The sequence below is a fragment of the Mustela nivalis genome (genome assembly GCF_964662115.1).
Source record: "Mustela nivalis genome assembly, chromosome: 2".
Classification (NCBI taxonomy): Eukaryota; Metazoa; Chordata; class Mammalia; order Carnivora; family Mustelidae; genus Mustela; species Mustela nivalis.
In genome coordinates, this window is record NC_139021.1 from 58,314,549 (window position 1) to 58,327,745 (window position 13,197).

The following is a 13,197-nucleotide window of genomic DNA, read 5'->3' on the forward strand; positions in this document are numbered from 1 at the left end:
TGTCACTTGAGAACTACTGTTTCAGGGATCCTGAGGTATAAAGGGACAGCTTTCTGTATAAAATGAATTAATAATCAGACTTAATTCTTTCTGAGCACTTAAAGTCTGCTAAAACACTTAACAAGACCTACAGCCCTTTACTTCAATTTACATTGCTGGCTTCTCATTCTTTCTCATCTTCTTGCCTTTTAGGACCAAAAACCAAACTGCCTCTTTTCTCTGTGCCCTTCTGAGGAGCCCTTCTGAAAAAAAAAAAAGAAAGAAAGGGAAAAAAATTGGTCTTAGCATAGAAAGTTCCCAGATTCATAAAAAGTTAGGATCAATCGATCAAGAATATTGACAAACACAGCTAAATCAAACATTTTTTAAAGTGTCAAAGTTCTAAAGATAGTATAGTTACTCTTTTCCAACCTAGCTTCACTAATAATAGAAAAATCCCCCATTGTCTTTTCCATAGTGTTTTTATTTTTATTTATTTATTTTTTTAAAAGATTTGATTTATTTATTTGATAGAGATCACAAGTAGGCAGAGAAGCAGGCAGAGAGAGGGGAAGGGAAGCAGGATCCCCACTGAGCAGAGAGCCTGATGCAGTCCTGGATTCCAGGACCCTGGGATCATGACCTGAGCCAAAGGCAGAGGCTTTAACCCACTGAGCCACCCAGGTGCCCTTCCATAGTGTTTTTAAACCACTGGAGTTTTGTCTACGGCCATACCACACTGATCTCGTCTGATCTTGGAAGCTAAGCAGGGTCGGGCCTGGTTAGTACTTGGATGGGAAACCACTGGAGTTTTCTAATAAAACTTGAGAGGAAATTGTCTTGGAGTAATGAATTTTAAAAATACATTCATTTGGGACACCTGGGTGGCTCAGTAGTTAGGTGTCTGCCTTCAGCTCGGGTCATGATCTCAGGGTCCGGGGATCAAGTCCTGCATACGGCTCCTGCTCAGTAGGGAGCCTGTCTCTCCCTCTGCCCTCCCCCACCCCCCGCTTGTATGCATTCTATTTCTCTCTCTCTCAAAAAAAAAAAAAAAAAAAAAAAAGGAAAGGAAAAGGAAAAAAAAAAACCTTTATTTTGAAAGTGTAACCTTCTTTACCATTCTGTCCTGTCCCGATGTTAGATAGTATATTCCTGTTTTTTCCCCTTTCCTTCCTCCCTAGTAGGGAAATTTCAGAAAGATTACAATCTTTCAGGCCCTCTGATGCTCCTTTTTATAGTTGAAAGGATTTATGAGAAGTCCTTTCTCTGAGATTATTCACAGAATTTTTCGTTATGTGCTTTTGATAAGAAATGGAGAAAGGTCACATAGTGAAACTAGAAATATAAATTCTTTAAAATAAAATACACTTCATATAAGTTTTTTATGGTAGTTTTTAACCTATTAACTAAGAAATTTTTTACTTTCATGACTAAAGTAGAAAAGCCTTTTAGTAGTTTAAGCTATTAAATTTTCCACCTTAGCTCAGAAATACCGAGAGGCTTTTCAAACTAAATTGCCCCCCCCCCGCCTTTTTAAAGATTTTGTTTATTTATTTGAGATAGGGAAAGAGCGAGTGATGGGGAGAGACAGAAAGGGAGGGAGAAGCAGACTCCCCACTGAGCAAGGAGCCCAACATGGGGCTCAATTCCAGGATCCTGGGATCATGACCTGAGCCAAAGGCAAATGCTTAACCAACTGAGCCACCTAGGCATCCCCAAATTAGCCTCTTAATGTATAATAGTCCAGGGTTTGTGTAAGAATTCATTTTATTCAATAAACAGATTAAAAGTGTCTCCCTCCCCTCTCCCCCCAGTACAAATTAGCCATCTTAAAAGGACTGAATAATATTTCAACTAAATTATGATTATTCTGGTTCAGGTCCCAGTCCCAGGTACAGATAAATTGTTTTCATTTACAGATAATTCTGTTTAAAACATCCCAGTTTATTGACTTACGGTGATTATTCATATCTCAATATGTTTTTCTACTCATGCTTGGATTTTGCATATCTAAATCATTCCTTTCCCAGAATCCCCCTTTAAGTCAACAGTTTGTTCCAGGAGTGATCCTCATATGAAATCAAGTGCATGTAATACTAGTTATACTTTGACATGATAGAGCAACTGCTCTTTCATAAAGGGGACTGGGTGTAGACAATCTTCCTTGAATTTTTCCTCCACCTTTAAAAAACTAAAGCATTTCAGCTGTGTAGCATATATTATCTTTGCCTTTATACATTTCAGAGTGAGTTATAACAATGTGAAAAATAGCTCACGTTGGCCTTATATTTGAAATTGGAAAATCTTTTAAGTCATGCTAACTCATAAAGCAAAACGTGTCTGCTCTGTTTTTGATCTTTCCAGATGTCAGCTTGTGTTTTTCTGTTTAGCTGCTTTAGTTCCAAAAAGATCTTCATGGATTAATCATATTCTCCTTACAACAACAAATTATCAAGAAATATCGACTCTTGTTATTTCTTAGCATCACCTAATTCTGAAAGGATTATAAGGTCAAATCAGAGTCCTGATGTGACCTGCAGACCTTAATAAAAAGATCAGAGACTGAGCAAAGTCTTGCTTGGAATTAGATGAACTCACTGAAACACTTAACATTTCAGTTTTTATAAGCCAAGCAGAATTATAGTCCTCAGGTACATGCTCCATAGTCCTGTGTGGTGCTAACCAACATACTTGGGTCAACATGGGTCAGAGTGTTTCTCAGTATTTGGAATCAAAGAGGCAAGAGAGGTTTGGGTTTAGATTCGTAATATCTGTGTGCTTTAGAGAGGGCTTCCTGGATGCAGGATGGATGCTCTATTAATGAAAAACAGTAATTTGGCATTTCAGTAGATGTCCTGGTTATAGAAGAGTAGGTTTCCACTGATACACCAAAATTGAGCTGCCAAATAACCAGTGTTAAGTTCTTGCGAAAAAAGTCTCTTTCAACTTAAACTATCTTCCACATTGTTGGTATATCTTGAAAATGTAGACCAGGGGCACCTGGGTGGCGGCTCAGTGGGTTAAGGCCTCTGCCTTTGGCTCGGGTCAGGATCCCAGGATCCTGGGATCGAGCCCCGCATTGGGCTCTCTGCTCAGCGGGGAAGCCTGCTTCCTGCTCTCTCTCTCTGCCTGCATCTCTGCCTGCTTGTGATCTCTGTCTGTCAAATAAATAAATAGATAGATAGATAAAATCTTTAAAAAAAAAAAAAAAAGAAAAGAAAATGTAGGCCAGTCAACTGCTACCCTACTGTTACTTGTGGTATCATACCGTAGGCATTTCTGTTTGCATTTCTTTTCTTTTCTTATTTTTTTTTTTTTTTAAGATTTTTATTGATCTGTTTGACAGGGAAAGATTACAAGCAGGCAGAGAGGCAGGCAGAGGGAGGTGGGAAGCAGGCTCCCCGCTGAGCAGAGAGCCTGACACAGGGCTCCATCCCAGGAGCTGAGCTAAAGGCAGAGGCCTAACCCACTGAGCCACCCAGGCACCCTGTTTGCATTTCTTTTGAACTTCTCTCTAGCTCCTATTAAACTGTAAAAAGTTATAGATATGTGAATACATACTCCTTATTGTTACTTTGAGTTTGCTATCAACCTGTTCTCCAGAATTTTATTACTTTTACAGTTTCTATTCACTAAAGGGTTAAGGTCATATCTGCCTTGGAATACAAATATTCTGTGTTGTAAATTTAGCCAGAGGCCCATATGCTTTGAAAAATCAATTAAACACAATAGGTTTAAAAATAAAAAATTGGGGCGCTTGGGTGGCTCAGTGGGTTAAGCCACTGCCTTTGGCTCAGGTCATGATCTCAGAGTCCTGGGATCGAGTCCTGCATCAGGCTCTCTGCTCAGCGGGGAACCTGCTTCCCTCTCTCTCTCTCTGCCTGCCTCTCCGTCTACTTGTGATTTCTCTCTGTCAAATAAATAAATAAAATCTTTAATTAAAAAAAATTTAAAAATTAACAAAGGGTAGTAACCAAAATAAGTATTTGAATAGATAATTCATTTCAGCATACAAAGGGGCTGAGGAATTGACCTATAGTTCAGGGCTAGAATGGTCCATAGAAAACAAATGTTATACAGTTTAGTACACAAATGAATGAATGAGCGTCAAAGTTTAAAATCATACAATAGACATAATTGCGCTTGAAAAAGATAAAAAGTATCTTTTTATGGGACCATAAAAATACTTCAATAAGATAGATAATAGAATTCATTAATAATATGATCCATCTGTTTCCTAGCATCCAGATTAAACATACACAACTTGGTTTCATAAGTGATTGCTTTCCACAGATGGCAGTACTGATCTAGTTCCTGAAGCATTTTCCTTAACGTGATACAAAATTGAGCAGTATAGCTCAAGACTGTAATTGAGTATTGGCTTCAGAAGACTAGGCTTACAGGAAATAGATTGGCATTATGTTTAGTTGTTACGTCCAATAAACTGTTAAGTTTATAAATTTGGGGAGGAGTAGAGAATATCTTGTTTTACAAAACTGTAGACTATTCTGGTTCCATTCAGCTGGAACATTTACTATAAAAATTCTAAGGATTATTAGGTGATAGGAACACAGTCATATCAGACTAGTATTAACAAAATTTCCTGCCTTATAGCTGTCCATAGAATTACCTAATTATTTGTGAACTTTTTTTTACATTTGCAGTACCTTTTAGGATTAGAGAATCACTTTCTAAATTTCTAATTCCAGATTTTACTTAGTCTAGCAGTTTTTTTCCTTTTATTTCTTGCTGGATAACAATTCTGTTGTCTTCTGTGGAATCTTTCTTAGTTGATTCATAAAAGCAAACAAAAAAACCTTTAATTCCTAAAACTGCTGAGATACAAACCTATGTGTAAAGATTTAGTTTAGGGACGTCTGGGTGACTCAGTTGGTTGAGCAGCAGCCTTTGGCTCAGGACATGATCTCAGCATCCTGGGGTCGAGTCCCACATCGGGCTCCTCGCTCATCGCGGAGCCTGCTTCTCCCTCTGCCTCTGCCTGCCACTCTGCCTGTGCTCACTCTCTTTGACAAATAAATAAATAAAATCTTTTTTTAAAAAAAAAAGATTTAGTTTAGTTTAGTTTTGTTTTTAAGATTTTTATTTATGGGACGCCTGAGTGGCTCAGTTGGTTAAGTGCCCGCATTTGGCTCAGGTCATGATCCCAGAGTCCTAGGATCGAGTCCTACATTGGGTAGGCTCCCAGCTCAGCGGGGAGCCTGCTGCTCTCCCTGCTTGTGCTCACTCTTTCTCTCTCTGACAAATAAATAAAATCTTTTTAAAAATTCATTGAAAAAAGTATTTTATTTATTTGAAAAAAAGAATGAGAGAGAGAGCACAAGAGGAGGGAGGGGCAAAGGGAGAAGCAGACTCCCCGCTGAGCAGGGAGCCCCTATGCCGGACTTGATCCCAGGACTCCAGGATCATGACCTGAACCTAAGGTAGTCGCTTAACCAACCGAACCACCCAGGTGCTCCAAAGATTTAGTTTTGTCTTGGAAGTGAAATCCTACTTCATATCTACTTACTACTGTGTTCCTTTTCTTCTAGTCTTTAGTCTTTGGGAATATCCAGGGAGGTAGTCTCCAATATAATATGATGGTTGTGAAGTCCATTAAAATGTGATAGGTTTTATGCTCTGGGGAAAACTAACTGACCTTCTTCTAATGTAGTTCTCTCTCACTCATATTTCCCAAAAGTCAGTGAAGTTAGCCATGATAGATGTCATCTCTTTGGAACTGGTTATTTGTATATTATATTTGAGGGTATACTTTTAATAAGGGCTTCTACAGTTCTAGAAAAAAATTTAAATGGTTAACCTGAGACTTTTTTTTCAGGCCTTCATCTTGCTACAAATATTTAGTCAAGAGGTTAGAAATATTGAGGTTTTTTTTTTTAATTAATTTATTTATTTTCAGCATAACAGTATTCATTATTTTTTCGCCACACCCAATGCTCCATGCAATCTGTGCCCTCTGTAATACCCACCACCTGGTACCCCAACCTCCCAGCCCCCAACCACCACTTCAAACCCCTCAGATTGTTTTTCAGAGTCCATAGTCTCATGATTCACCTCCCCTTCCAATTTCCCCCAACTCCCTTCTCCTATCTCCCCATGTCCTCCATGCTATTTGTTACCCTCCACAAATAAGTGAAACCATATGATAATTGACTCTCTCTGCTTGACTTATTTCACTCAGCATAATCTCTTTGAGTCCTGTCCATGTTGCTACAAAAGTTGGGTATTCATCCTTTCTGATGGAGGCATAATACTCCATAGTGTCTATGGACCACATTTTCCTTATCCATTCATCCATTGAAGGGCATCTTGGTTCTTTCCATAGTTTGGCGACCGTGGCCATTGCTGCTATAAACATTGGGGTACAGATGGCCCTTCTTTTCACGACATCTGTATCTTTGGGGTAAATACCCAGGAGTGCAATTGCAGGGTCATAGGGAAGTTCTGATTTTAATTTTTTGAGGAATCTCCACACTGTTCTCCAAAGAGGCTGCACCAACCTGCATTCCCACCAACAGTGTAAGAGGGTTCCCTTTTCTCCACATCCCCTCCAACACATGTTGTTTCCTGTTTTGTTAATTTTGGCCATTCTAACTGGTGTAAGGTGATATCTCAATATGGTTTTAATTTGAATCTCCCTGAGGGCTAGTGATGATGAACATTTTTTCATGTGTCTGATAGCCATTTGTATGTCTTCATTGGAGAAGTGTCTGTTCATATCTTCTGCCCATTTTTTGATATGATTGCCTGTTTTGTGTGTGTTGAGTTTGAGGAGTTCATTATAGATCCTGGATATCAACCTTTTGTCTGTACTGTCATTTGCAAATATCTTCTCCCATTCCGTGGGTTGCCTCTTTGTTTTTCTGACTGTTTCCTTTGCTGTGCAGAAGCTTTTGAGTTTATTTTCGCTTTTGTTTCCTTTGCCTTTGGAGACATATCTTGAAAGAAGTTGCTGTGGCTGATATCGAAGAGATTACTGCCTATGTTCTCCTCTAGGATTCTGATGTATTCCTGTCTCACGTTGAGGTCTTTTATCCATTTTGAGTTTATCTTTGTGTACGGTCTAAGAGAATGGTCGAGTTTCATTCTTCTACATACAGCTGTCCAGTTTTCCCAGCACCATTTATTGAAGAGATTGTCTTTTTTCCACTGTATATTTTTTGCTGTTTTGTCGACGATTAATTGACCATAGAGTTGAGGGTCCATATCTGGGCTCCCTACCCTGTTCCACTGGTCTATGTGTCTGTTTTTATGCCAGTACCATGCTGTCTTGGTGATCACAGCTTTGTAATAAAGCTTGAAATCAGGTAATGTGATGCCCCCAGTTTTATTTTTGTTTTTCAACATTTCCTTAGCAATTTGGGGTCTCTTTTGATTCCATACAAATTTTTGGATTATTTGCTCCAGCTCTTTGAAGAATACTGGTGGAATTTTTATTGGAATGGCATTAAAAGTATAGATTGCTCTAGGCAGTATAGACATTTTATCAATGTTTATTCTTCCGATCCAAGAGCATGGAAGGGTCTACCATCTTTTTGTGTCTTCTTCAATTTCCTTCATGAGTGTTCTGTAGTTCCTCAAGTACAGATCCTTTACCTTTTTGGTTAGGTTTATTCCCAGGTATCTTATGGTTCTTGGTGCTATAGTAAATGGAATCGATTCTCTAATTTCCTTTTCTGTATTTTCATTGTTAGTGTATAAGAAAGCCACTGATTTCTGCACATTGACTTTGTATCCTGCCACGTTGCTGAATTGCTGTATGAGTTCTAGTAGTTTGGGGGTGGAGTCTTTTGGGTTTTCCATATAAAGAATCATGTCATCTGCGAAGAGAGAGAGTTTGACTTCTTCATTGCCTATTTGGATACCTTTTATTTCTCGTTGTTGTCTGATTGCTGTTGCTAGGACTTCTAATACTATGTTGAACAAGAGTGGTGAAAGTGGGCATCCTTGTCTTGTTCCTGATCTCAACGGGAAGGCTGCAAGCTTTTTCCCATTGAGGATGATATTTGCTGTGGGTCTTTCATAGATAGCATTTATGAAGTTCAGGAATGTTCCCTCTATCCCTATACTTTGAAGCGTTTTAATCAGGAATGGATGCTGGATTTTGTCAAATGCTTTTTCTGCATCAATTGAGAGGACCATGTGGTTCTTCTCTCTTCTCTTATTAATTTGTTCTATCACATTGATTGATTTGCAAATGTTGAACCATCCTTCTAGCCCAGGAATGAATAACCTTGTCATGGTGGATAATCTTTTTAATGTGCTGTTGGATGCTGTTTGCTAGGATCTTGTTGAGAATCTTAGCATCCATATTCATCAGTGATATTGGTCTGAAATTCTCCTTTTTGGTAGGGTCTTTGCCTGGTTTGGGGATCAGGGTAATGCTGGCTTCATAGAAAGAGTCTGGAAATTTTCCTTCTGCTTCAATTTTTGGAAACAGCTTCAGGAGAATAGGTGTTATTTCTTCTTTGAAAGTTTTGTAGAATTCTCCAGGGAATCCGTCAGGTCCTGGGCTCTTGTTTGTTGGGAGGTTTTTGATCACTGCTTCAATCTTGTTACTAGTTACATCAATTTGGGGAGTTTATAGTTTTCCAGGAATGCATCCATTTCATCAAGGTTGCTAAGCTTATTGGCATATAACTGTTGATAATAACTTCTGATGATTGTTTCTACTTCCTTGGTGTTAGTTGTGATCTCTCCCTTTTCACTCATAATTTTATGAATTTGGGCTTTCTCTCTTTTCTTTTGGATTAGTGTGGCCAATGGCTTATCGATCTTATTGATTCTTTCAAAAAACCAACTTCTAGTTTCATTGATACGTTCTACTGTATCTTTGCTTTCTACCTCATTGATCTCAGCTCTAATCTTGATGATTTCCCTTCTTATGTGTGGAGTTGGTTTGATTTGTTGTTGATTCTCCAGTTCTTTAAGGTGCAGAGACAGCTGCTGTGTTCTGGATTGTTCCTTTTTTTGAGGGAGGCTTGGATGGATATGTATTTCCCCCTTAGGACTGCCTTTACTTATTGAATTCTTTGATCATGTTTTACAGACTTATATTTGTCTTGATCCACGATGGGTTTGCTCTAAAAACTTTTTTTTTGTAAACCATCTTAGATTCAATAATGTTTTTTCATCTAGCTAGGAAACAGTATTCCTTTTGATAACAAATGGATTTTTTACTTCTTAGTGATGGCCTTTTTATTTGGGGAAAAGTTAGCCATGGCTTTAGCTCATACTTGTCTCCATACTTAAGTATTTGCTTGTAGATTCTTTGATTACTTAGAGCTGTGACAGATTTGTAATGTTTAAGTCATTGTGTCCCTGTGGGTCCAACTATCAGAGATAATAGAACTCTATTTTCTTTTTTTTTAATTAATTAATTTATTTTTTAAAGATTTTATTTATTTACTTGACAGAGAGAAATCACAAATAAACGGAGAGGCAGACAGAGAGAGAGAGAGAGAGAGAGAGGGAAGCAGGCTCCCCGCTGAGCAGAGAGCCCAATATGGGACTCGATTCCAGGACCCTGAGATCATGACCGGAGGCGAAGGCAGCGGCTTAACCCACTGAGCCACCCAGGCGCCCTAGAACTCTATTTTCAAAACTTACTAATAAGTTTATTTCTCTAAAGATAGAGTATTCAAGCCAGGGAATATTAGTCGGTTTTTTGTTTGTTTGTTTGTTTGTTTTTTAAACATCTAATCCAAGGTAGGGATTGGGCTAGGGAGAATAGCTTTATATGGATTTCTTAATCATTTTGGTGGATTGTAGCACATTCTACAGCACTTACTATACTGGAGTACTTCAGAATGAACAACCTGATGGAAATACATTTATGTTGTAGTTTATCAAAGATGATATACCTTTTGGAGATAAGATCTTATTATTGGTGATTAATTAGGTACTTGATGTTCAGGTTGAATTTTGTCTAACTTTTCTTACTGTATACATTGTCATGTGTTAGAATACTTAAGGTTTGACTTATTAGGTAGAATTTAGTGCCATCTCTTAGCTTAGAGGTCTGTGTGATTAGTTTTATTTTTTTTTTTTTCCAAGGACCCTGGAGTTATAAATTACTCCGTTGGAAGAGTGATGTTTTAAGGACCCTCTTTATATTCTTAAGTTTGTTCTGCATCCATGGCATCCATATCTCCTTGTTGTTCCAAGTTCCATAGTAATTTAAGAAACAGATACTTTGATGTGACACTTAGAAGCTATAGGCTGTCCTCTTATTTTCTTATTAAAGATATTTTCTTTAAAGATTTCTGATGATGTATTTTAAAAATCTAGTATATTTCACCCTTTAGATTGGCATTAAAATATAGAGTAATAGTCTGTGAGTTTGCCCAGTATAGAAATCAGATTTACTGGTTTTTAGTTTTCATTGAGTTTTATTAACAGTGTATGGATCCTAAGGTGGAATAGTTTGTAAAGTATTATGGCCAGTTTTTCAGCAGCACTCTCCTTGAGAGCTTTCACAACTCTTGGGTAGTTGCCATTAGTCTGTCTTCTTTCTAAAGCTGCTTTCTGAAGAGTAACCAGTCCTCAAAATAAATCCTTCAGATATGTCTTGTGAAATAATTTTGTAAAATAAGTTAGGAACTCCTCAATCTTACATAATGTGTTGAGGTTATCAGAAGACATTATTAAATCTGTGAGGTGTTTTTTTTTTAATAGCCTCGTTTGTATATGTATTTATATTTGCTAAAAATGTTATTAATTTATCTTTAGAAAATACACTTAAACATTAACAGTGTATTAATTAATTTGTTAATTGTGCCTCATTTGTGAAGTTATTTCCTTTATAAAGACAAAACATGGATTATCCTGTGTTAAATACTATGACATTGTTCGTCAGGAGTTTACTTCCTATCTCATTACAACTTAAAATTGTTGCTCATAAAAGAACTCTTCACGACTGATAAATCCTTAATATGTGCTAACATAATCAATTTATTATTTTAAATAGAACTAACATACTGGTGCATCATTTAAGACTTGTGTGAACTACTATTTCTGTGAAAGAATGGAACTTGATTTGTTTGTTATTATATAATTGAACACAAATGGGACTTTTTATTTGTAAAGATTGGGGGAGGCAAGTCAGACATGTAAACCATGTTCTTCTTGAAATTATTTCTGTTAGACTAACTTGTATGGATTTTACTTATGCATGTTTGACTTTTTTAATTGTCTTTTTCTCTCCTTTTCTTAAAGATGATACTTGTTGATGCCACTGTTATCATCCTCCTAGCAGAAGATAGTCCTACTGAGAAAATGAGCACTTTGATCATTCAGTCTTTGAACTTTAACCTTTGACTGGAAGTGACCTATAGGCAATGAAGACTACTTCCTTTTACTGCATTTTTACTCGTGTGCATTCTGGGCGCATGTTGATCGCTGGTTCAGTCCAGGCAACTGACATGCTTTTATTAGTCATACAGTATTAATGCAGGTGTCAGGAAATGTCAATATAATTCCATTTTTTATTTTTATTTTTTTAAGCTTTTGGAAAAGTTCCAGGTCCTCATGTATTGTGCAATAACAATGACTTCCTTGGCGGTTTTGGGACGTTCATTGCCGGCAATGGACGTTAAACAGGAAAAATTTTCATTAACTCCTGCCACCCAATAATTAATGCATGATAGGGCCTATGAAATGAACTTACTGGTTATAATGGGATTATAAATAAAGTGAGGGATCCAACATTACTTTGAAAGTCACCCCAACTGTTTATATTTGGATTCTATGCACTGTGATCCTAAGGTTTAACAGCATGAATTAACATGCGTCTTTAAAGGACTGTAATGAAAGATCATTGCGTATTTATTGAATTGTTTATATCTGCTGTCAAATTGTTTTGACATGGAAGGTTTTCAAGTAACATTGGCAGAGAGGTACAATATTGTTTATCCCTATGGTGAAAATAAATTCATTTGTTGTATATAGTTCCTCAATCTCTGGAGTAAAGGTATGAGTAAATCTAGGGTATGAACGGTTGAATCAAGGCTTGATCTTGGAAGTAAGAACAATGGCAGTGAGGATGAAACTGCTGCAGTCCTTAATTGGGGCTTGTTTGTACAGTAACGATTTTTCCAAGTAGATTAATCTACACTCTGTTACTTCCTGCTAGCCATCAGCATGAGCCCTACTGCCTAAACACTATTTCATTTATTTATGTTTGAAAAATCCATAAAGAGTTTTCATTTGCAATTTTGTTTCTTTTGTTATGTTTTAAGTCAAGTTTGAATGTTACAGTACTTCAACTGAAAAGCTTTTGTCAAGTTTTTTCTTGTAATTTTTTCTTTACTTGTAAGTATCATTTTGTCCTTTAATCCTGTACCCTAAAATAAGAAATACATTTTTGACAGAGGCTTAATGTTTTAACAAAAGAGTGTGGACATTTTTATTTTAAAATTTAGGCAAAAGTACACTCTAGAATGGTATGTTTGCTTACTTGTCTCACATAACCGTACAGTTTTTCCTGGAGGGATTTGTTTTATTTTGTTTTCTTGTTGTTGAAAAGACTTTGCTTACAGCTAGATAAAATTTTTCTATAGAAAAAAAAAAATTGTTGAAACATCCAATTCTCAGTTCCATGTAAGTTAATGATATTGCAACTAGGTTCTCTTTTTAAAAAGCAATTATGTATTTTATAAATTACCTTTTCACATATGCAAAAATCTGTTTCTACTACAATGTTATTTTTACTAATGCCTGTTGTTGCACTCTTTTTGACATATCCTGCAGTGAATAAATATATGAATCAATTTGGGCTTAAAAATAAAGGCCAATTGGCTGAAAGGTTTGAAGTATGTACCCCAGCAAAACATCCAATCAATAATTGGCAAGGAATATTTTCAAAATTGTTTTTAATCTCTGTATAGATGACATTTTGTAGCTTTGTACATGTTGTTAATTAAGGGCATATAATTTTACACTCTAAAAGTATAATTGCTGAACTCAGGGGTGGGTAGACTTCAAAAATATGTCTGCTGTAGAAATAACTTGAAAAAAAAAAATTAAAACTATGGCCAGCCACCAAATTGTGGATACTGTTTATACTATAGTTAGCAAATAACACTTTTTAAAATTAAACACATTTTTTGTTCTTTCTTGACTAGATACACATAAGTTCTCATAATAGTCTATCAGTCTTATCATTTGGCCTGTTTAACTAAGACGGAAAATGTTTTTTGG

At 36.7% G+C, this 13,197-nt stretch overlaps 1 protein-coding gene across 2 annotated transcripts in view; it reads left to right on the top strand.

Moving 5' to 3' along the window:
* Window positions 1–13,035, top strand: part of UBE2W (ubiquitin conjugating enzyme E2 W) — a 78,379-nt gene extending 65,344 nt beyond the window's left edge. For both annotated transcript variants that reach the window (XM_082719885.1, XM_082719886.1), the window contains exon 6: window positions 11,215–13,035. In XM_082719885.1, the coding sequence (XP_082576011.1) occupies window positions 11,215–11,228 (14 nt within the window). In that variant the 3' untranslated portion in view covers window positions 11,229–13,035. The remainder of the gene's footprint in view (window positions 1–11,214) is intronic.
* The last annotated feature ends 162 nt before the right edge of the window (window positions 13,036–13,197 follow it).